General features: G+C 41.7%; 1 protein-coding gene across 1 annotated transcript in view; it reads left to right on the top strand.

The window, feature by feature from the left end:
- The window catches only part of EIF2AK2 (eukaryotic translation initiation factor 2 alpha kinase 2), a 517665-nt gene that overhangs the window by 196173 nt on the left and 297607 nt on the right, over nucleotides 1-23885 (top strand). Inside the window, exon 7 of the mRNA XM_053712508.1 lies at nucleotides 10768-10786. Within this exon, the coding sequence (XP_053568483.1) occupies nucleotides 10768-10786 (19 nt within the window). The remainder of the gene's footprint in view (nucleotides 1-10767; nucleotides 10787-23885) is intronic.

Genomic DNA, 23885 nt, shown 5'->3' with positions numbered 1-23885 from the left:
CGGGAGGAGTCAGTTCTCCCCATAAACATCCTAGAGCTTAGAGCAATTTTCAATGCTGTTCTGGCCTGGCCTCAGTTAGCTTCAGCCCGGTTTATCAGTTTCCAGTTGGACAACATAACTTCAGTGGCTTACATAAACCATCAGGGAGGAACTCGGAGTTCCTTGGCCATGACAGAGGTAGCCAAAATTATTCAGTAGGCGGAGACCCACAACTGCTGTCTATCTGCGATCCACATTCCAGGAGTGGACAATTGGGAAGCGGATTTTCTGAGCAGACAGACCTTTCACCCGGGGGAGTGGGAACTCCATCCGGAGGTGTTTTCCAGCTTGATCCTCAAATGGGGACAGCCGGAGCTGGATCTCATGGCATCTCGACAGAATGCCAAGCTCCCAAGGTACAGGTCGAGGTCAAGGGATGCTCAGGCTGTACTGATGCTCTGGCGGTTCCTTGGAATTTCAGTCTAGCATACCTATTTCCTCCGTTTGCTCTCCTTCCACGGGTCATTGCTCAAATCAAACAGGAGAGGGCGTCGGTGATCCTCATTGCACCGGCGTGGCCTCGCAGGATTTGATATGCAGACCTAGTGGAGATGTCATCTGTTCCACCTTGGAGACTTCCACTGAGGAAGGACCTTCTACTTCAAGGGCCCTTCCTTCATCCAAATCTAATTTCTCTAAAGCTGACTGCTTGGAGATTGAACGCTTTATTTTATCTAAGCGCTTTTTTTCTGAGTCGTTCATTGAGACCTTGATCTAGGCTTGTATGCCTGTGACTAGAAAGATTTACCTTAATATATAGCGCAAATATCTGTACTGGTTTGAATCCAAGGGGTTCTCGTGGTGTAGAGTCAGGATTCCTAGGATTTTGTCCTTTCTCCAGGAAGGTGTGGAGAAGGGTTTGTCTGCAAGTACTTTGAAGGGTCAAATATCTGCCTTGTCTATATAATTGCATAAACGTCTGGCGGATGTGCCAGATATGCAATCCTTCTGTCAGGCCTTGGTCAGAATCAGGCCTGTGTTCAAACCTGTTACTCCTCCCTGGAGTCTTAACCTTTTTCTTAAAGTTCTTCAGCAGACTCCGTTTGAGCCAATGCATTCCTTAGATATTAAGATGTTATCTTGGAAAGTTTTGTTTCTTGTTGCAATTTCTTCTGCTCAAAGAGTCTCTGAACTCTCGGTGTTGCAGTTTGAATCCCCTTACCTTATCTTTTATTCGGATAAGCTGGTTCTGTGTACTAAAGGGACACTGAACCCAAATGTTTTCTATCGTGATTCAGATAGAGCATGCCATTTTAAGCATCTTTCTAATTCACTCCTATTATCAAATGTTTTTTATTCTCTTGGTATCTTTATTTGAAATGCAAAAATAAAAGTTTAGATGCCGGCCCATTTTTGGTGAACAACCTGGGTTGTTCTTGCTGATTGGTGGATAAATTCATCCATCAATAAAAAGTGCTGTCCAGAGTACTGAACCAAAGAAAGCTTAGCTGCATTCTTTTTCAAAACGAAGAAAAATTGATAATAGGAGTAAATGAGAAAGTTGCTTAAAATTGCATGCTCTATCTGAATCATGAAAGAAAAAAATTAATTCAGTGTCCCTTAAGTTAGGTTTCCTCCCTAAGGTGGCTTCAGATAGGAATATAAATCAAGAAATCGTTGTTCCTTCTTTGTGTTCTAATCCTTCTTCTCATAAAGAATGTTTACTGCACAACCTAGATGTGGTGCGTGCGTTGAAATACTATTTGCAGACGACTAAGGATTTTCGCCGGTTTTCTGCTTTTGTTTGTCATTTTCTCTGGGAAACGCAAGGGCAGAAAGCTACTGCTACTTCTCTTTCTTTCTGGCTTAAGAGTATAATTCGCTTGGCCTATGAATCTGCTGGACAGCAGCCTCCTGAGGGATTCATGGCTCATTCTACTAGGGCTGTTTCTTCATCCTAGGCCTTAAAAAATGAAGCTTCTGTGGAACAGATTTGCAAGGCTGCAACTTGGTCCTCTCTTCACACTTTTTCAAAATTATATAAATTTTATACTTATGCCTTGGCTGAGGCTTCTTTTGGGAGAAAGGTTCTTCAAGCAGTGGTGCCTTCTGTTTAGGTTACCTGTCTTGTCCCCCCCTAATCATCTGTGTCCTCTAGCTTGGGCATTGATTCCCAACAGTAATTACTGATGATCCGTGGACTCACTGTGTCATTAGAAAGAAAACGAAATGTATGCTTACCTGATAAATTTCTTTCTTTCTTGACACGGTGAGTCCACGGCCCCCCCTGTATTTTTCAGACGTTGTTTTTTTATAAACCTCAGGCACCCCTGCACCTTGTGTTGCTTCCTTTCTCTCCTGTTCCTTCGGTCGAATGACTGTGGTTGGTGGGAAGGGGAAGGGAAGTGATGCTCTTTGCCTCCTCCTGCTGGCCAGGAGTGATATTCCCAACAGTAATTACTGATGATCTGTGGACTCACCGTGTCAAGAAAGAAAGAAATGTATTAGGTAAGCATACATTTTGTTTTCCTTCAATACTGGGAGAGTCTACAGCTCCCGCCCGTGCTCTCTGATGGGCGGCCCTAAATTTAAGTTGTTTTCTTCTGGCACCTTTTTCACCTTGATATTTCTCCTACTGTTCCTTGTTCCCTCGGCGGAATAACTGGGGGATGAGGGAAGTGGGGGAGGTATTTAAGCCTTTGGCTGGGGTGTCTTTGCCTCCTCCTGGTGGCCAGGTTTTGTATTCCCACAAGTAATTAATGCAGCGGTGGACTCTCCCTCTATCAAAGGAAAGGAAATTATCTGGTAAGTCATAATTTATGTTTTTATTTAGTAATTTTTCCTATTGGCTTTGCACCCAGGCTTGTCTGGAGTTAACTTCCTCAGTCCCTGAAAGCTGTGCAGCTGTCTGTGAATGCTGGTGAGCACCCAGGGCTGTGAGTTTTGCAGGTTTATGGGATGGGTACCCAGTTCAGGAAACAGTTACTTTGAAATTGGGTAAAATATAAACATTTTAAAGCCAACAGTTTGTATGATGCATTCTAACCCCAAGCAAATGATTAAACTTTCTAAAACCTAGCAACATCACTGATCTGCGAGTGTGCACCAGTCCAGTCACAAAATGCGAGAATACTCATGCACCCAGTATGAACTGGCAGAACCTCACATTATTAAGATAAGAGAATGGTTTTAAAGAGAGCAGCAGGCACAGGAAATATACTCAATAACATAGTTAGTAGTAACAATTCTATTTTAGTTGTGTGAATCATTCTCATGCTAGAAGATAAAGTTCTGTATGCATAAATAATGTATATACATATATTGTTACAAATCCGTTTCCTAGGATTGTAATACAAATTTGTTAAATATCCAGAGCTTAATAATAAACTGATATTATTATTATTATTATTATTATTATTAATAAACATAGAAACATATATATTGACAGCAGATAAGAGCCATAGGCCCAGCAAGTATGCCCAATATTTCCTAAAAGTATACATTTATCTAGTTTGTAGGATAGCCTGATGCTTGTCCCAGGCATTCATAAAGTTCCCCCACAGTGTTTGTCATCACCTCCTGTGAAAGTTTATTCCATGAATCAATCACCCTTTCTGTAAAGAATAGCTTATTAAAATTACTCCTGAATCTACTACCCTTCAGCTTGAGATCATGACCCCTTGTTCTTGAATTTTCCTTTTTATGTAAAACACTCACTTGGCTCAGTTTTACTAAGCTCTTTAATATACTTGAAAGTTGCTATCATATCACCTCTTTCCCTTCTCTCCTATAAGCTATACATATTTAGATTGTTGAGCCTCTCCTGGTAACTTTTATTTTTCTCCAACATTGGTGTGTCCGGTCCACGGCTTCATCCTTACTTTTGGGATATTCTCTTCCCTAACAGAAAATGGCAAAGAGACACACAGCAAAAGCTGTCCATATAGCCCCTCCTCTGGCCCCGCCCCCAGTCATTCTCTTTGCCGCTCTGAACAAGTAGCATCTCCACGGGGATGGTAAAGAGTATGTGGTGTTAAGTTTTTTATTCTTCTATCAAGAGTTTGTTATTTTAAAATAGTGCCGGTTTGTACTATTTACTCTGCAACAGAAAATGAAGAAGATTTCTGTTAAAGAGGAGTATGATTTTAGCACTAGTAACTAAAATCCATTACTGTTCCCACGCAAGGCTGTTGAAACCAGAGAACTTCAGTTGAGGGGGAACAGTTTGCAGGCTTATCTGCTTCAGGTATGATCAGTCATATTTGTAACAAGACATGTTAATGCTAGAAGACTGTCAGTTTTTTTCCCTTAAGGGATAAGGAAGCCATTTTCTTAGATAACAGATTAAGGCTTATAAATGGGCTCTATACTGGTTGACACTATGGTGGGCTAAATCGATTGGTTTATTTCATATTTATATGGCATTTAGAGTGTGTTTGTGTAATTAAAAACACTTTGGGAACGTTTTTTTCGCCTGGCAGTCGGTTAGACTACTATTCCAGTCAGAAAGGCCCCTTCACTCAGAGGAAGGAGGCCCCGTTTTCGCGCCTCAATTGCGCAGTTTTCTTCCAAGGCAGTGCATGCAGCTTCGTGTGAGGGGTCCTGTGGCTCAAAAAAACGGACTCAGAAAGGTTTACCTCAGTGGTAAATAACTCCCAGGGAAGGTAAAAGGCTGAAGCAAGGCTGTGGCAGTGATTGTAGTGTGTTAAGATTGTTGATTTGAACAAATAGCTCCGGTTTGCTCATTTTAAGGGTTAAAGTCTTGAAACTTGGTGTGCAATACTTTCAAGGCATTAGGACACTGGGGTGCAAATTTTGTTAACATCGGATATTGCCTTCATAGTTTTTCAAACTTGCAGAAATAAAGGGTTCCTTTTTATTATTTAAAGGGACAGTAACGGTTTTGTTTAAAAACGTTTTTATTGCATTATTAGCCTGCCAAATTCTGTCTAACATGTCTGTACCTTCAGATAGCATATGTTCTGTGTGTATAGAGGCCAAGGTGGTTCCCCCTTTAACTATTTGTGCAAAATGTGCCAGGGCGCCTAAACAAAGTCAGGACAGTGATGTCACATTTAATAGAATTGCCCAAGATGAAGATAGTGGGGATAGTTCCTCATCCTCTCCTTCTGTGTCAACACCAGTTTTGCCCACGCAGGCGATACCCAGTACACCTAGCGCGCCAATGCTTGTTACTATGCAGCAATTAACTGCAGTAATGGATAATTCTATAGCAAATTTATTATCCAAACTGCCATCATTCCCTAGAAAGCGTGATTGCTCAGTTTTAAACACAGAGGATGAGCAAGTTGGCGCTGACGATAACTTATCTGTTGTACCCTCACATCAATCTGAATTGTCAGTGAGGGAGGGTCTGTCTGAAGGGGAAGTTTCTGATTCAGGAAAAGTTTCACAGCAGGCAGAACCTGATATCGTGGCATTTAAATTTAAGTTAGAACATCTCCGCGCCCTGCTTAAGGAGGTGCTAACTACGCTCGATGATTGTGATTCTTTGTTAATTCCAGAGAAGCTGTGCAAAATGGACAAATTCTTAGAGGTCCCAGTGCACGCTGATGCCTTTCCGATACCCAAGAGGGTGGCGGACATAATGACTAAGGAGTGGGAAAGGCCAGGTATTCCTTTTGTTCCACCTCCTATATTCAAGAAAATGTTCCCCATTGTTGACCCCAGAAGGGACGCATGGCAAACGGTTCCTAAGGTTGAGGGGGCTAGCCAAGCGCACGACTATTCCTATTGAGGACAGTTGTGCTTTCAAGGATCCTATGGATAAAAAATTGGAAGGCTTGCTAAAAAAGATATTTGTCCAGCAAGGTTTCCTTCTTCAACCAATTTCGTGCATTATTCCTGTCACCACGGCAGCGTCTTTTTGGTTCGAGGAACTAGAAAATTCGCTTCAAAAGGAGACTCCATATGATGAGGTCATGGACAGAATTCACGCACTGAAGTTGGCTAATTCCTTTATCTTGGATGCCGCTTTCCAATTGGCTAAGTTAGCGGCGAAGAATTCAGGTTTTGCTATAGTGGCTCGCAGAGCGCTTTGGCTAAAATCTTGGTCGGCGGATGTGTCGTCCAAAACTAAATTGCTTAATATTCCTTTCAAGGGTAAGACCCTTTTTGGGCCGGAATTGAAAGAGATTATTTCTGATATTACTGGTGGTAAGGGCCATGCCCTCCCACAGGATAAGCCTTTCAAGGCTAAGAACAAATCTAATTTTCGTTCCTTTCGCAATTTCAGGAACGGACCAAATCCTAACTCTGCAGCTTCTAGACAAGAAGGCAACGCTTCCATGCCTAAACCAGCATGGAAACCATTGCAAGGCTGGAACAAGGGTAAACAGGCCAAGAAGCCTGCTGCTGCTACCAAGACAGCATGAAGGGGTAGCCCCCGATCTGGGACCGGATCTAGTAGGGGGCAGACTTTCTCTCTTTGCTCAGGCTTGGGCAAGAGATGTTCCGGATCCCTGGGCACTAGAAATAGTCTCTCAGGGGTATCTTCTAGAGTTCAAGGAACTTCCTCCAAGGGGAAGGTTCCACATGTCTCGCTTGTCTTCAGACCAGATAAAAAGACAGGCATTCTTACATTGCGTAGGAGACCTATTAAAGATGGGAGTGATACACCCAGTTCCAACAGCGGAACAAGGCCTGGGTTTTTACTCAAACCTGTTCGTAGTTCCCAAAAAAGAGGGAACTTTCAGACCAATTCTGGATTTAAAAATTCTAAACAAATTCCTCAGAGTTCCTTCTTTCAAGATGGAAACTATTAGGACGATTTTACCAACAATCCAGGAGGGTCAATATATGACTACCGTGGATTTAAAGGATGCGTATCTGCATATTCCTATCCACAAAGATCATCATCAGTTCCTGAGGTTCGCCTTTCTGGACAAACATTATCAGTTCGTGGCTCTTCCATTCGGTTTAGCCACTGCTCCCAGAATTTTCACAAAGGTCTTAGGGTCCCTTCTAGCGGTGCTAAGGCCGAGGGGCATTGCTATAGCACCTTACCTAGACGACATTCTAATCCAAGCGTCGTCTCTTTCCAAAGCAAGGGCTCATACAGACATTGTATTAGCTTTTCTCAGGTCTCACGGGTGGAAGGTGAACATGGAAAAAGAGTTCCCTGTCCCCGTCCACAAGGCTTCCTTTTCTGGGAACAATAATAGATTCTGTAAAAATGAAAATATTTCTGACAGAGGTCAGAAAGTTAAAGCTTCTAAACGCTTGTCAAGTTCTTCAATCTATTCCTCTGCCTTCCATAGCTCAGTGCATGGAGGTAATAGGGTTAATGGTTGCAGCAATGGACGTGGTTCCTTTTGCTCGAATTCATCTAAGACCATTGCAACTGTGCATGCTCAAACAGTGGAATGGGGATTATGCAGACTTGTCTCCCCAGATTCAAGTAGACCAGGTAACCAGAGAATCACTCCGCTGGTGGTTGACTCAGGATCACCTGTCTCAGGGCATGAGTTTCCGCAGACCAGAGTGGGTCATCGTCACGACCGACGCCAGTCTCTTAGGCTGGGGTGCGATCTGGGACTCCCTGAAAGCTCAGGGCCTATGGTCTCGGGAAGAGTCTCTTCTTCCGATAAACATTTTGGAACTGAGAGCGATATTCAATGCGCTCCTGGCCTGGCCTCAACTAGCGTAGGCCGGATTCATAAGATTTCAGTCGGACAACATGACGACTGTAGCGTACATCAATCATCAGGGGGGAACAAAGAGTTCCTTGGCGATGAGAGAGGTATCCAAGATCATCAAATGGGCGGAGGATCACTCCTGCCATCTATCTGCAATTCACATCCCAGGAGTAGACAACTGGGAGGCGGATTATTTGAGTCGTCAGACTTTCCATCCGGGGGAGTGGGAACTCCACCCGGAGGTATTTGCCCAGTTAACTCAACTATGGGGCATTCCAGATATGGATCTGATGGCGTCTCGTCAGAACCACAAGGTTCCTCGTTACGGGTCCAGATCCAGGGATCCCAAGGCGATACTAGTGGATGCATTGGTGGCACCTTGGTCGTTCAATCTAGCTTATGTGTTTCCACCGTTCCCTCTCCTTCCCAGGCTTGTAGCCAGGATCAAACAGGAGAAGGCCTCGGTGATACTGATAGCTCCTGCGTGGCCACGCAGGACTTGGTATGCAGACCTGGTGAATATGTCATCGGCTCCACCATGGAAGCTACCTTTGAGACAGGATCTTCTAGTACAAGGTCCGTTCGAACATCCAAATCTAGTCTCTCTGCAACTGACTGCTTGGAAATTGAATGCTTGATTTTATCTAAGCGTGGGTTTTCAGATTCAGTTATAGATACTCTGATTCAGGCCAGGAAGCCTGTGACTAGGAAGATTTACCATAAGATATGGAAAAAATATATCTGTTGGTGCGACTCCAAGGGATACTCTTGGAGTAAAATCAAAATTCCGAGGATTCTTTCCTTTCTCCAAGAGGGTTTGGATAAAGGTTTGTCAGCTAGTTCTCTAAAAGGACAGATATCTGCTCTGTCTGTTTTGTTGCACAAGCGTCTGGCAGCAGTGCCAGATATACAGGTGTTTGTACAGGCTTTAGTTAGAATCAAGCCTGTCTACAGACCTTTGACTCCTCCTTGGAGTCTAAATTTAGTTCTTTCAGTTCTTCAAGGGGTTCCGTTTGAACCTTTGCATTCCATAGATATTAAGTTACTATCTTGGAAAGTTCTGTTTTTAGTTGCTATTTCTTCTGCTAGAAGAGTTTCTGAATTATCTGCTTTACAGTGTACTCCTCCCTATCTGGTATTTCATGCAGATAAGGTAGTTTTACGTACCAAACCTGGTTTTCTTCCAAAAGTAGTTTCCAACAGGAATATTAACCAGGAAATAGTTGTTCCTTCCCTATGTCCGAATCCAGTTTCGAAGAAGGAACGTTTGTTACACAACCTAGATGTGGTCCGTGCTTTGAAATTCTATTTAGAAGCAACAAAGGATTTCAGACAAAATTCATCCTTGTTTGTCGTGTATTCTGGTAAGAGGAGAGGGCAGAAAGCTACTGCTACCTCTCTTTCTTTTTGGCTGAAAAGCATCATCTGATTGGCTTATGAGACTGCCGGACGGCAGCCTCCTGAACGAATTACAGCTCATTCTACTAGAGCTGTGGCTTCCACATGGGCCTTCAAGAACGAGGCTTCTGTTGATCAGATCTGTAAGGCAGCGACTTGGTTTTCTCTGCATACTTTTGCCAAATTTTACAAATTTGATACTTATTCTTCTTCGGAGGCTGTTTTTGGGAGAAAGGTTTTGCAAGCCGTGGTGCCTTCTGTTTAGGTAACCTGATTTGCTCCCTCCCTTCATCCGTGTCCTAAAGCTTTGGTATTGGTTCCCACAAGTAAGGATGAAGCCGTGGACCAGACACACCAATGTTGGAGAAAACAGAATTTATGTTTACCTGATAAATTTCTTTCTCCAACGGTGTGTCCGGTCCACGGCCCTCCCTGGTTTTTAATCAGGTTTGAGAAATTTCTTTCTTTATACACTACAGTCACCACGGCACCCTAAAGTTTTTCCTTTTTCTCCTAACCGTCGGTCGAATGACTGGGGGGTGGTGCCATAGGAGGGGCTATATGGACAGCTTTTGCTGTGTGCCTCTTTGCCATTTCCTGTTAGGGAAGAGAATATTCCCACAAGTAAGGATGAAGCCGTGGACTGGACACACCGTTGGAGAAAGAAATTTATCAGGTAAACATAAATTCTGTTTTTAACCCGCGTACCAGTTTGTTTATATCCTTCTGCAGATATGGCCTCCAGAAATGCACATAATACTCAAGATGAGGCCTAACTAATGATCTAAAAAGTTGCATAAGAACCTTACTATTTCCTCTGCAAATACCTCTACCAATACATCAGAGCGTTCTGCTGGCCTTACTCGCTGCAGTACTACATTGATTATTATTGTTATTATTCTTATTATTGTTGTTGTTTAATAAAAACCTATTTATCAAAAAACATTAATTTTCAAGATTGTCAAACAGATTGTTAAAAGCCTAAAGTTCTGGTTTAAAGTGCATAAAAGAATTAATGCTAAATAATCTACATTAAAGAGATACCTAGAGCACTACAGATCAGGAAATAGTGCTGCCATCTAGTGCTCTTGCAAATGGATAACACTGTAGCAAAACTGCTGCTATATAGTACACCAGAAATGGGACGGTTACTAAGTGTACGCCCCTGCTTTTCAACAAAAGACACCAAGAGAACAAATAAAAATTGATAATAGAAGTAAATTAGAAAGTTGTTTAAAATCACATGCTCTATTTCAATCATGAAGGAAACATTTTGGGTTTCATGTCCCTTTAAAACAACTTTCCAATTTACTTATATTATCAAATTAGCTTTGTTCTCTTGGTATCTTTTGTTGAAGGAGCTACAATGCACTACTTGGAGCTAGCTGAACACATCTAGTGAACCAATGAAAAGGCACGTTTATGTGCAGCCACGAATCGGCAGCAAGCTATAATGTATTGCTACTCCTGAGCTTGCCCAGGCTTGCTTTTTAACTAAGTATACCAAGAGAATGAAGCAAATCAGATAGAAGTATATTGTAAAGTTGTTTAAAAGCACAAGGTTTTGTCTGATTTCATGAACAAAACATTTTGGGTTTTATATCCCTTTAAAGCATTATGACAATAACTTTGGGATGACAAGATCTTTCTAATATGTTACATAAATGAATAAATAATTTATTTCTAAAGTCTAAAAGCATATTTTGACTGATGAATGCATTTTATTTTACAGTTCCGGTGCAGCAAACATGGTATGTGTTTTATTTTTTTTCGCTGATATGTTTAATCTATATAGATTTGTTTAGCTGTTATAGTGTAAAACAAAATCCACACCGTTTATAATATTACAGTAGCAGAGTTTCAGATTTATTTATTTTTTTGAGTATGTATTGAGGAAGAAACACGGTTATAAAGTGAGTGTCATAGGCTTACAAAATGATAATGTATTGTGTTTGTTCTACTGATATATAATAAAGGGTCATTTATAGTTGAAGATTGACATGTTCTAATTCTTTACTGCAGCTGATTCAATCAGCAGTGATAGTCGCACGACTCAACTGTGTGACTAGTGCTGCTGATTGGATCAGCTGCAGTTTCTTCACTGGACCAAAAATGCTCTAGCAGTATTTCTACTATGTGTTTAATCCCCTTTGCGGAGGTTCAACACATAGCATTGCAGGGTTACCAGTCTGAAAATTATATGATCTAATGAAGTAGAGCATGTCATTTCTCCAACATAGGTGTGTCCGGTCCACGGCGTCATCCTTACTTGTGGGATATTCTCTTCCCCAACAGGAAATGGCAAAGAGCCCAGCAAAGCTGGTCACATGATCCCTCCTAGGCTCCGCCTACCCCAGTCATTCTCTTTGCCGTTGTACAGGCAAGAGTTTGTTATTTTCAAATAGTGCTGGTACGTACTATTTACTCAGAAACAGAAAAGAGATGAAGAATTCTGTTTGTATGAGGAAAATGATTTTAGCAACCGTAACTAAAATCCATGGCTGTTCCACACAGGACTGTTGAGAGCAATTAACTTCAGTTGGGGGAACAGTTTGCAGTCCCTTGCTGCTTGAGGTATGACACATTCTAACAAGACGATGTAATGCTGGAAGCTGTCATTTTCCCTATGGGATCCGGTAAGCCATGTTTATTACGATTGTAAATAAGGGCTTCACAAGGGCTTATTTAAACTGTAGACTTTTTCTGGGCTAAATCGATTGATTATTAACACATATTTAGCCTTGAGGAATCATTTTATCTGGGTATTTTGATATAATAATATCGGCAGGCACTGTTTTAGACACCTTATTCTTTAGGGGCTTTCCCCAAGCATAGGCAGAGTCTCATTTTCGCGCCGGTGTTGCGCACTTGTTTTTGAGAGGCATGGCATGCAGTCGCATGTGAGAGGAGCTCTGATACTTATAAAAGACTTCTGAAGGCGTCATTTGGTATCGTATTCCCCTTTGGGTTTGGTTGGGTCTCAGCAAAGCAGATACCAGGGACTGTAAAGGGGTTTAAAGCTTAAAACGGCTCCGGTTCCGTTATTTTAAGGGTTAAAGCTTCCAAAATTGGTGTGCAATATTTTCAAGGCTTTAAGACGCTGTGGTGAAAATTTGGTGAATTTTGAACAATTCCTTCATGTTTTTTCGCAATTGCAGTAATAAAGTGTGTTCAGTTTAAAATTTAAAGTGACAGTAACGGTTTTATTTTAAAACGTTTTTTGTACTTTCTGATCAAGTTTATGCCTGTTTAACATGTCTGAACTACCAGATAGACTGTGTTCTGAATGTGGGGAAGCCAGAATTCCTATTCATTTAAATAAATGTGATTTATGTGATAATGACAATGATGCCCAAGATGATTCCTCAAGTGAGGGGAGTAAGCATGGTACTGCATCATTCCCTCCTTCGTCTACACGAGTCTTGCCCACTCAGGAGGCCCCTAGTACATCTAGCGCGCCAATACTCCTTACTATGCAACAATTAACGGCTGTAATGGATAATTCTGTCAAAAACATTTTAGCCAAAATGAACCCTTGTCAGCGTAAGCGTGGCTGCTCTGTTTTAGTTACTGAAGAGCATGACGACGCTGATATTAATATCTCTGAAGGGCCCCTAACCCAATCTGAGGGGGCCAGGGAGGTTTTGTCTGAGGGAGAAATTACTGATTTAGGGAACATTTCTCAGCAGGCTGAATCTGATGTGATTACATTTAAATTTAAATTGGAACATCTCCGCATTTTGCTTAAGGAGGTATTATCCACTCTGGATGATTGTGAAAATTTAGTCATCCCAGAGAAACTATGTAAAATGGACAAGTTCCTAGAGGTGCCGGGGCTCCCAGAAGCTTTTCCTATACCCAAGCGGGTGGCGGACATTGTTAATAAAGAATGGGAAAGGCCCGGTATTCCTTTCGTCCCTCCCCCCATATTTAAAAAATTGTTTCCTATGGTCGACCCCAGAAAGGACTTATGGCAGTCAGTCCCCAAGGTCGAGGGAGCGGTTTCTACTTTAAACAAACGCACCACTATTCCAATAGAGGATAGTTGTGCTTTCAAAGATCCTATGGATAAAAAATTAGAAGGTTTGCTTAAAAAGATGTTTGTTCAGCAGGGTTACCTTCTACAACCCATTTCATGCATTGTCCCTGTCACTACTGCCGCATATTTCTGGTTTGATGAACTGCTTAAGGTGCTCGATAGTGACTCTCCTCCTTATGAGGAGATTATGGACAGAATCAATGCTCTCAAATTGGCTAATTCTTTCACTCTAGACGCCTCTTTGCAATTGGCTAAGTTAGCGGCTAAGAACTCTGGGTTTGCTATTGTGGCGCGCAGAGCGCTTTGGTTGAAATCTTGGTCGGCTGATGCGTCTTCCAAGAACAAGCTACTAAACATTCCTTTCAAGGGGAAAACGTTGTTTGGTCCTGACTTGAAAGAGATTATCTCTGATATCACTGGGGGTAAGGGCCACGCCCTTCCTCAGGATCGGCCTTTCAAGGCAAAAAATAGACCTAATTTTCGTCCCTTTCGTAAAAACGGACCAGCCCAAGGTGCTACGTCCTCTAAGCAAGAGGGTAATACTTCTCAGGCCAAGCCAGCTTGGAGACCAATGCAAGGCTGGAACAAGGGAAAGCAGGCCAAGAAACCTGCCACTGCTACCAAGACAGCATGAAATATTGGCCCCCGATCCGGGACCGGATCTGGTGGGGGGCAGACTCTCTCTCTTCGCTCAGGCTTGGGCAAGAGATGTTCTGGATCCTTGGGCGCTAGAAATAGTCTCCCAGGGTTATCTTCTGGAATTCAAGGGACTTCCCCCAAGGGGGAGGTTCCACAGGTCGCAGTTGTCTTCAGACCACATAAAAAGACAGGCGTTCTTACATTGTGTAGAAGACCTGTTAAAAATGGGAGTGATTCATCCTGTTCCATTAAGAGAACAAGGGATGGGGTTCTACTCCAATCTGTTCATAGTTCCCAAAAAAGAGGGAACGTTCAGACCAATCCTAGATCTCAAGATCTTAAACAAATTTCTCAAGGTCCCATCGTTCAAGATGGAAACCATTCGAACTATCCTTCCTTCCATCCAGGAAGGTCAATTCATGACCACGGTGGATTTAAAGGATGCGTATCTACATATTCCTATCCACAAGGAACATCATCGGTTCCTAAGGTTTGCATTCCTGGACAAACATTACCAGTTCGTGGCGCTTCCTTTCGGATTAGCCACTGCTCCAAGGATTTTCACAAAGGTACTAGGGTCCCTTCTAGCGGTGCTAAGACCAAGGGGCATTGCAGTAGTACCTTACCTGGACGACATTCTGATTCAAGCGTCGTCCCTTCCTCAAGCAAAGGCTCACACGGACATTGTCCTGGCCTTTCTCAGATCTCACGGCTGGAAAGTGAACGTGGAAAAGAGTTCTCTATCCCCGTCAACAAGGGTTCCCTTCTTGGGAACAATTATAGACTCCTTAGAAATGAGGATCTTTCTAACAGAGGCCAGAAAAACAAAGCTTCTGGACTCTTGTCGGATACTTCATTCCGTTCCTCTTCCTTCCATAGCTCAGTGCATGGAAGTGATCGGTTTGATGGTGGCGGCGATGGACATAGTTCCTTTTGCGCGCATTCATCTAAGACCATTACAACTGTGCATGCTCAGTCAGTGGAATGGGGACTATACAGACTTGTCTCCGAAGATACAAGTAAATCAGAGGACCAGAGACTCACTCCGTTGGTGGCTGTCCCTGGACAATCTGTCTCAAGGGATGATGTTCCACAGACCAGAGTGGGTCATTGTCACGACCGACGCCAGTCTGATAGGCTGGGGCGCGGTCTGGGGATCCCTGAAAGCTCAGGGTCTTTGGTCTCGGGAAGAATCTCTTCTACCGATAAATATTCTGGAACTGAGAGCGATATTCAATGCTCTCCAGGCCTGGCCCCAGCTTGCGAGGACCAGGTTCATACGGTTTCAATCAGACAACATGACGACTGTTGCGTACATCAACCATCAGGGGGGAACAAGAAGTTCCCTAGCGATGGAAGAAGTAACCAAAATTATTCTTTGGGCGGAGTCTCACTCCTGCCACCTGTCTGCTATCCACATCCCAGGAGTGGAAAATTGGGAAGCGGATTTTCTGAGTCGGCAGACATTGCATCCGGGGGAGTGGGAACTCCATCCGGAAATCTTTGCCCAAGTCACTCACCTGTGGGGCATTCCAGACATGGATCTGATGGCCTCTCGTCAGAACTTCAAAGTTCCTTGCTACGGGGCCAGATCCAGGGATCCCAAGGCGGCTCTAGTGGATGCACTAGTAGCACCTTGGACCTTCAAACTAGCTTATGTGTTCCCGCCATTTCCTCTCATCCCCAGGCTGATAGCCAGGATCAAGCAGGAGAGGGCGTCGGTGATCTTGATAGCTCCTGCGTGGCCACGCAGGACTTGGTATGCAGATCTGGTGAATATGTCATCGGCTCCACCTTGGAAGCTACCTTTGAGACGAGACCTTCTTGTTCAGGGTCCGTTCGAACATCCGAATCTGGTTTCACTCCAGCTGACTGCTTGGAGATTGAACGCTTGATTTTATCGAAGCGAGGATTCTCAGATTCTGTTATCGATACTCTTGTTCAGGCCAGAAAGCCTGTGACTAGAAAGATTTACCACAAAATTTGGAAAAAATATATCTGTTGGTGTGAATCTAAAGGATTCCCTTGGGACAAGGTTAAGATTCCTAGGATTCTATCCTTCCTTCAAGAAGGATTGGACAAAGGATTATCTGCTAGTTCCCTGAAGGGACAGATTTCTGCCTTGTCGGTATTACTTCACAAAAAGCTGGCAGCTGTGCCAGATGTTCAAGCCTTTGTTCAGGCTCTGGTTAGAATCAAGCCTGTTTACAAACCTTTGACTCCTCCTTGGAGTCTCAATTTAGTTCTTTCAGTTCTTCAGGGGGTTCCGTTTGAACCCTTACATTCCGTTGATATTAAGTTATTATCTTGGAAAGTTTTGTTTTTAGTTGCGATTTCTTCTGCTAGAAGAGTCTCAGAATTATCTGCTCTGCAGTGTTCTCCTCCTTATCTGGTGTTCCATGCAGATAAGGTGGTTTTACGTACTAAACCTGGTTTTCTTCCAAAAGTTGTTTCTAACAAAAACATTAACCAGGAGATTATCGTACCTTCTCTGTGTCCAAAACCAGTTTCAAAGAAGGAACGTTTGTTGCACAATTTGGATGTTGTTCGCGCTCTAAAATTCTATTTAGATGCTACAAAGGATTTTAGACAAACATCTTCCTTGTTTGTTGTTTATTCAGGTAAAAGGAGAGGTCAAAAAGCAACTTCTACCTCTCTCTCTTTTTGGATTAAAAGCATCATCAGATTGGCTTACGAGACTGCCGGACGGCAGCCTCCCGAAAGAATCACAGCTCATTCCACTAGGGCTGTGGCTTCCACATGGGCCTTCAAGAACGAGGCTTCTGTTGATCAGATATGTAGGGCAGCGACTTGGTCTTCACTGCACACTTTTACCAAATTTTACAAGTTTGATACTTTTGCTTCTTCTGAGGCTATTTTTGGGAGAAAGGTTTTGCAAGCCGTGGTGCCTTCCATTTAGGTGACCTGATTTGCTCCCTCCCTTCATCCGTGTCCTAAAGCTTTGGTATTGGTTCCCACAAGTAAGGATGACGCCGTGGACCGGACACACCTATGTTGGAGAAAACAGAATTTATGTTTACCTGATAAATTTCTTTCTCCAACGGTGTGTCCGGTCCACGGCCCGCCCTGGTTTTTTTAATCAGGTCTGATATTTTATTTTCTTTAACTACAGTCACCACGGTACCATATGGTTTCTCCTATGCAAATATTCCTCCTTAACGTCGGTCGAATGACTGGGGTAGGCGGAGCCTAGGAGGGATCATGTGACCAGCTTTGCTGGGCTCTTTGCCATTTCCTGTTGGGGAAGAGAATATCCCACAAGTAAGGATGACGCCGTGGACCGGACACACCGTTGGAGAAAGAAATTTATCAGGTAAACATAAATTCTGTTTTTTCGACTATAATTGGCCTTTAAGGAAAAAAAAAAAAGAAAAACTTATAGCATTCCCATGAGAAAACCGTATCGGTATCAGAATAAGATAAACCATAGGTCAAAATAAAACTGTTGCCATTGTTAAAGTGACAGTTAAAGGGACAGTCCAGCCAAAATTGTAATCCACATGGAGGCATTTCAGTATTGATTAAAATAATTTTTGTTACATACATGTATTAGGCAAAACTGCTTCTAATAAAAGCTATAGCTGTTTCAAAAGTGTATTTACGTATGCACCATGCACCAGCATTTTAAACACAGCACTTGCTCAGAGAGACTAAAGTGCGTTTACCATCTGATAATGACTCAGTTTTATTTAATGATGACATGATACAAGCCCCACATTTGCCCTCTGAGCAGCTGTAGTATTTACAATGCTGGAGCACTGAGAATATCTAGCTATGCTTCACATGCAGAGAAAAAACACTAAAACAGTGATAACTTTCACTAGAAACATTTTTGTCAATTCATGTATATGTAAATATGTTTCTATTCAAAGATGTAATTCATCTATGTGCATTTAAATTTTGACCGCAATGTCCCTTTAAATCAAAATTAAACTTTAATGATTCACATATAGCATTTATTTATTTTTTTGATTTTAATCAACTTTCCAGGTTACTTTTTTCTATTAAGGTTGCACCGATACTAGTTTTGGCATTGGTACCGATACCAACTACTTGCACCAGTACTTGCACTCGTGCAAATGCTCTGATACTTAAACCGATACCTCCAGATCTTAGATTTTACTCATACCCCATCTTTCTGCGTTTTTTTCAAATTTCATGTTCCCATTTAATTTTAAGCTAGAGTGGAGACGTAACTAAAAATTGTTTACTTCTGTTCTGCCAATAAAAATTGCTGTTATTTGTATTATTGTACGTCTGAGAGCAGTGCTCCTAAAGCTTCTACTATACAGCTGGAAGCCTACCTGGGAGAGATCACTGTACCTCATTCAGACAAACCCCTGAAGTACTGGGCAGTTATTAAACTGAAATTTAATGGCCCAAAAATATCTTTCTGCCCCATGTAGTATTGTGAAAAGTGAAAGACTGTTCAGCTTAGCGTCAAACGTACTTACTGATAAAGGAAACAGACTTATAGCTGAACAGAAATGCTTCTCTTCCTTAAAATGAACTTTTGAAAAATGTATTCTAATTGCTAGATTTCCTGTTATACTGCTAGTTCTCATCTTGCACAATTATGCTCAAAACATACTGTACTCTGAGGAACACCCGTACCTTATATAATTGCAGGAAGAGTGTTCATAGGAAAAATTAAGTTAATTCCTATGAACTACATTTGATTGGTATGCTTTACTAATGCTCTATTCACTTTTCCAACTCCATATATGTAATTTATCCCATAGTGTTCTTTCCCATGGTTAAACAGTGCACTGTTCTATTTTTTACTGTATTGCACTTTTTGTTGGTTGTGATTTTACTTTTTTATGTATTGTTATTATTAATATATTTTATTGTAATCTTTTTATTTATAAACATGTTCTGTGAAATGTCTTCAAGTTTTTACAGCTTTGTGACTAGAAGCAAATAAAACTTTTATTATTTCATAATGTCTTTTGAGTTATAGTTCTTCATAATTATAAAAAAGCTATCTTAAATCATTAGTCTGTATTGTGCTTGAGAAACTGTCATATGACATTAAAAAATAAGTATTGGTAATTGGTATCGGCGAGTATTTGAAAAAAAGTATCTGTACTTGTACTCAGTCTTAAAAACATGGTATCAGTGTAACCCTACTTTCTGTTATCAAATTTGTTTTGTTCTCTTGATATCCTTTTAAGAGTAAAGCTAGTTAGGCTGATAGAAACTCAGGATTGTGCACGTGTCTTTAGCAGTCTGTGGCAGCAGTGTTTGTAACTATGTATAGCATTTCTATAAACAATGTTGCAAACACTGCTGCCTGATAGCTAGAGACACGTGTGCTCTCCAGAGATTACCTAGGATTAGCCTTTAATAAAGGATTTTAAGAGAACTAAGCAAAATTGATAATATAAGTAAATTGGGAATTTTTTTAAAATGTCATGCTCTATCCAGTCTATTTCAATTTAATTTTGATTGTACAGACCCTTTAATATAATGAAATAATCAATATTATTTTTGATGGACTATAATTTGGGTTTTATACAGGCTCACGTGTTCCAAATTAATAAATGGCAATACTGCCAAAAAGTAAATTTAAGATTAGGTATACGTATTCGAGTAAAGCACAAGTGGCCTTCAAACCAAAAATAAAATTGATATATCATTGATAATCGGATAACTTCAAATATCACTAGTAATGTAATTTGTTATTAAAGGAATATGAACCCTAATTTTTAAAAATTAAATGTAGCCACCAATCAGCAAGCGCTACCCAGATGCTGAACAAAAAATGGCTGCATCCTAAGCTTTACATTCCTGCTTTTTCAAATAAAGATTGCAAGAGAATGAATAAATATTGATAATAGGAGTAAATTAGAAAGTTGCTTAAAATTGCATGCTCTATCTAAATCATTAGAGAAAAAATTTGGGTTTCATATCCCTTTAACTAGATATGTATAATATGGTATACAACCTTCTCTTTGAGATAATATGATTTATCTGTTAAACAAGTAGTAAAACTGCAGAAATGGTGATTTAAAACATTGATGCTGAGATCAAATATGATGAAGAATATAATTACATAATACCAACAAAATAAGACATAGTCCATCACGATAAGTTTAATCAATTCTCTTCTCTTTCAATTTTTGTTTTTTAAAAGCAGGAATGTAAGCTTAGGAGCTGGCCCATGTTTGGTTCAGCACCTGGGTAGCACTTGCTTATTGTTGGAAAAATGTAACCACCAATCAGCAAGCTCTTCCCAGGGTGGTGAACCAAAAATGGGCCAGTGTTCTAAAATTAGTCTCAACGCATAAAAATTCCAGAGCCATGTCACTTCAGGTGATGTGACATCAGCTGTTGGAGGCGTGTGCATGCGCAAATGGCCCAATCTCCAAAAATCAGCTTTTTAGGTATAAGCAGAGAGTCGAGAAATTCTATGGGCATTAGACTGCATTGTGTCTTCACACAGAATACCGAGGATGCGCACACGGCCCGATTCCTCACGATAAGCTTAATAAGCTGCATCAGAGGGTCCATGATTTCTACAGACGAGTTGCTCTCAGTGTGCATGCGCGCGCAGCGTAAAATGGGAATTGGGAAAAAAAAAACACATACAAGTTTTACAAATATAATAAAATATTTGAATTCCAAATTTTAAAATTATACAGTATAGGGTGGATTCTATTAAACAAATTAATGCACAGCTTCATGTGGCCCCACAAAATGTAACGGTTGTCTAGAACAACCATTTATTATTAATATTATTATTATTATTATACTTTATTTCTCCAACATAGGTGTGTCCGGTCCACGGCGTCATCCTTACTTGTGGGATATTCTCTTCCCCAACAGGAAATGGCAAAGAGCCCAGCAAAGCTGGTCACATGATCCCTCCTAGGCTCCGCCTTCCCCAGTCATTCTCTTTGCCGTTGTACAGGCAACATCTCCACGGAGATGGCTTAGAGTTTTTTGGTGTTTAACTGTAGTTTTTATTATTCAATCAAGAGTTTGTTATTTTAAAATAGTGCTGGTATGTACTATTTACTCTGAAACAGAAAGGTGATGAAGATTTCTGTTTGTAAGAGGAAAATGATTTTAGCAACCGTTACTAAAATCGATGGCTGTTTCCACACAGGACTGTTGAGAGGAATTAACTTCAGTTGGGGGAAACAGTGAGCAGACTTTTGCTGCTTGAGGTATGACACATTTCTAACAAGACGATGTAATGCTGGAAGCTGTCATTTTCCCTATGGGATCCGGTAAGCCATTTTTATTACATAAGAAAAAAAGGGCTTCACAAGGGCTTTTAAGACTGTAGACATTTTCTGGGCTAAAACGATTGATATATAAACATATTTTAATACTTCATAGCTTTGAGGAATTATTTTATTCTTGGGATTTATGTAAAATAACCGGCAGGCACTGTATTGGACACCTTATCCTCTAGGGGCTTTCCCTAATCATAGGCAGAGCCTCATTTTCGCGCCTCTATTGCGCACTTGTTTTTGGGAAGCATGACATGCAGATGCATGTGTGAGGAGCTCTGATACACAGAAAAGACTTTCTGAAGGCGTCATTTGGTATCGTATTCCCCTTTGGGCTTGGTTGGGTCTCAGCAAAGCAGATACCAGGGACTGTAAAGAACTAGAAAAGGCGCTCAATAAAGATTCTTCTTATGAGGAGATTTTGGACAGAATTCATGCTCTCAAATTGGCTAACTCTTTCACCCTAGACGCCACTTTGCAATTGGCTAGATTAGCGGCGAAAAATTCTGGGTTTGCTATTGTGGCGCGCAGAGCGCTTTGGCTAAAATCTTGGTCAGCGGATGCGTCTTCCAAGAACAAATTGCTTAACATTCCTTTCAAGGGGAAAACGCTGTTTGGCCCTGACTTGAAAGAGATTATTTCTGATATCACTGGGGGCAAGGGCCACGCCCTTCCTCAGGATAGATCTTTCAAGACCAAAAATAAACCTAATTTTCGTCCCTTTCGCAGAAACGGCCCAGCCCCAAGTGCTACGTCCTCTAAGCAAGAGGGTAATACTTCTCAAGCCAAGCCAGCCTGGAGGCCAATGCAAGGCTGGAACAAAGGAAAGCAGGCCAAGAAACCTGCCACTGCTACCAAGACAGCATGAGATGTTGGCCCCCGATCCGGGACCGGATCTGGTGGGGGGCAGACTCTCTCTCTTCGCTCAGGCTTGGGCAAGAGATGTTCTGGATCCTTGGGCGCTAGAAATAGTCTCCCAAGGTTATCTTCTGGAATTCAAGGGACTTCCCCCAAGGGGGAGGTTCCACAGGTCTCAATTGTCTTCAGACCACATAAATCAGGAGAGGGCATCGGTGATCTTGATAGCTCCTGCGTGGCCACGCAGGACTTGGTATGCAGACCTGGTGAATATGTCATCGGCACCACCATGGAAGCTACCTTTGAGACGGGACCTTCTTGTTCAAGGTCCGTTCGAACATCCGAATCTGGTCTCACTCCAACTGACTGCCTGGAGATTGAACGCTTGATCTTATCAAAGCGAGGGTTCTCAGATTCTGTCATTGATACTCTTGTTCAGGCCAGAAAGCCTGTAACTAGAAAAATCTACCACAAAATATGGAAAAAATATATCTGTTGGTGTGAATCTAAAGGATTCCCTTGGGACAAGATAAAAATTCCTAAGATTCTATCCTTTCTTCAAGAAGGTTTGGAGAAAGGATTATCTGCAAGTTCTTTGAAGGGACAGATTTCTGCTTTATCTGTGTTACTTCACAAAAAACTGGCAGCTGTGCCAGATGTTCAAGCCTTTGTTCAGGCTCTGGTTAGAATCAAGCCTGTTTACAAACCTTTGACTCCTCCTTGGAGTCTCAATTTAGTTCTTTCAGTTCTTCAGGGGGTTCCGTTTGAACCCTTACATTCCGTTGATATTAAGTTATTATCTTGGAAAGTTTTGTTTTTGGTTGCAATTTCTTCTGCTAGAAGAGTTTCAGAATTATCTGCTCTGCAGTGTTCTCCTCCTTATCTGGTGTTCCATGCAGATAAGGTGGTTTTGCGTACTAAACCTGGTTTTCTTCCGAAAGTTGTTTCTAACAAAAACATTAACCAGGAGATAGTCGTGCCTTCTTTGTGTCCGAATCCAGTTTCAAAGAAGGAACGTTTGTTGCACAATTTGGATGTAGTTCGTGCTTTAAAATTCTATTTAGATGCTACAAAGGATTTTAGACAAACATCTTCCTTGTTTGTTGTTTATTCTGGTAAAAGGAGAGGTCAAAAAGCAACTTCTACCTCTCTCTCCTTTTGGCTTAAAAGCATCATCAGATTGGCTTACGAGACTGCCGGACGGCAGCCGCCTGAAAGAATCACAGCTCATTCCACTAGGGCCGTGGCTTCCACATGGGCCTTCAAGAACGAGGCTTCTGTTGATCAGATATGTAAGGCAGCGACTTGGTCTTCACTGCACACTTTTACTAAATTTTACAAATTTGATACTTTTGCTTCTTCTGAGGCTATTTTTGGGAGAAAGGTTTTGCAAGCCGTGGTGACTTCCATCTAGGTGACCTGATTTGCTCCCTCCCTTCATCCGTGTCCTAAAGCTTTGGTATTGGTTCCCACAAGTAAGGATGACGCCGTGGACCGGACACACCTATGTTGGAGAAAACAGAATTTATGTTTACCTGATAAATTACTTTCTCCAACGGTGTGTCCGGTCCACGGCCCGCCCTGGTTTTTTAATCAGGTCTGATAATTTATTTTCTTTAACTACAGTCACCACGGTATCATATGATTTCTCCTATGCAAATATTCCTCCTTTACGTCGGTCGAATGACTGGGGAAGGCGGAGCCTAGGAGGGATCATGTGACCAGCTTTGCTGGGCTCTTTGCCATTTCCTGTTGGGGAAGAGAATATCCCACAAGTAAGGATGACGCCGTGGACCGGACACACCGTTGGAGAAAGTAATTTATCAGGTAAACATAAATTCTGTTTTATGAAGCGCTAACATTTTCCGCAGCGCTGTCCATGGATACAATTAATTTAAATAAAACAATAATATAAAACTTGTAAGAGACAGGACAAGATTTACAAACACATACAGGAGGAATTGAGGGCCCTATTCCCATGGGAACTTACAATCTAGAAGGGTAGGAAGTTGAGAAACAGGAGGTGAGGACTGCAAGATTGAGAAAGAT

This window comes from Bombina bombina, chromosome 4, assembly GCF_027579735.1.
Source record: "Bombina bombina isolate aBomBom1 chromosome 4, aBomBom1.pri, whole genome shotgun sequence".
NCBI classification, from domain to species: domain Eukaryota; kingdom Metazoa; phylum Chordata; class Amphibia; order Anura; family Bombinatoridae; genus Bombina; species Bombina bombina.
The sequence above is the reverse complement of the archived record's forward strand: the minus strand, read 5'-3'. Positions and strand labels throughout refer to the sequence as shown.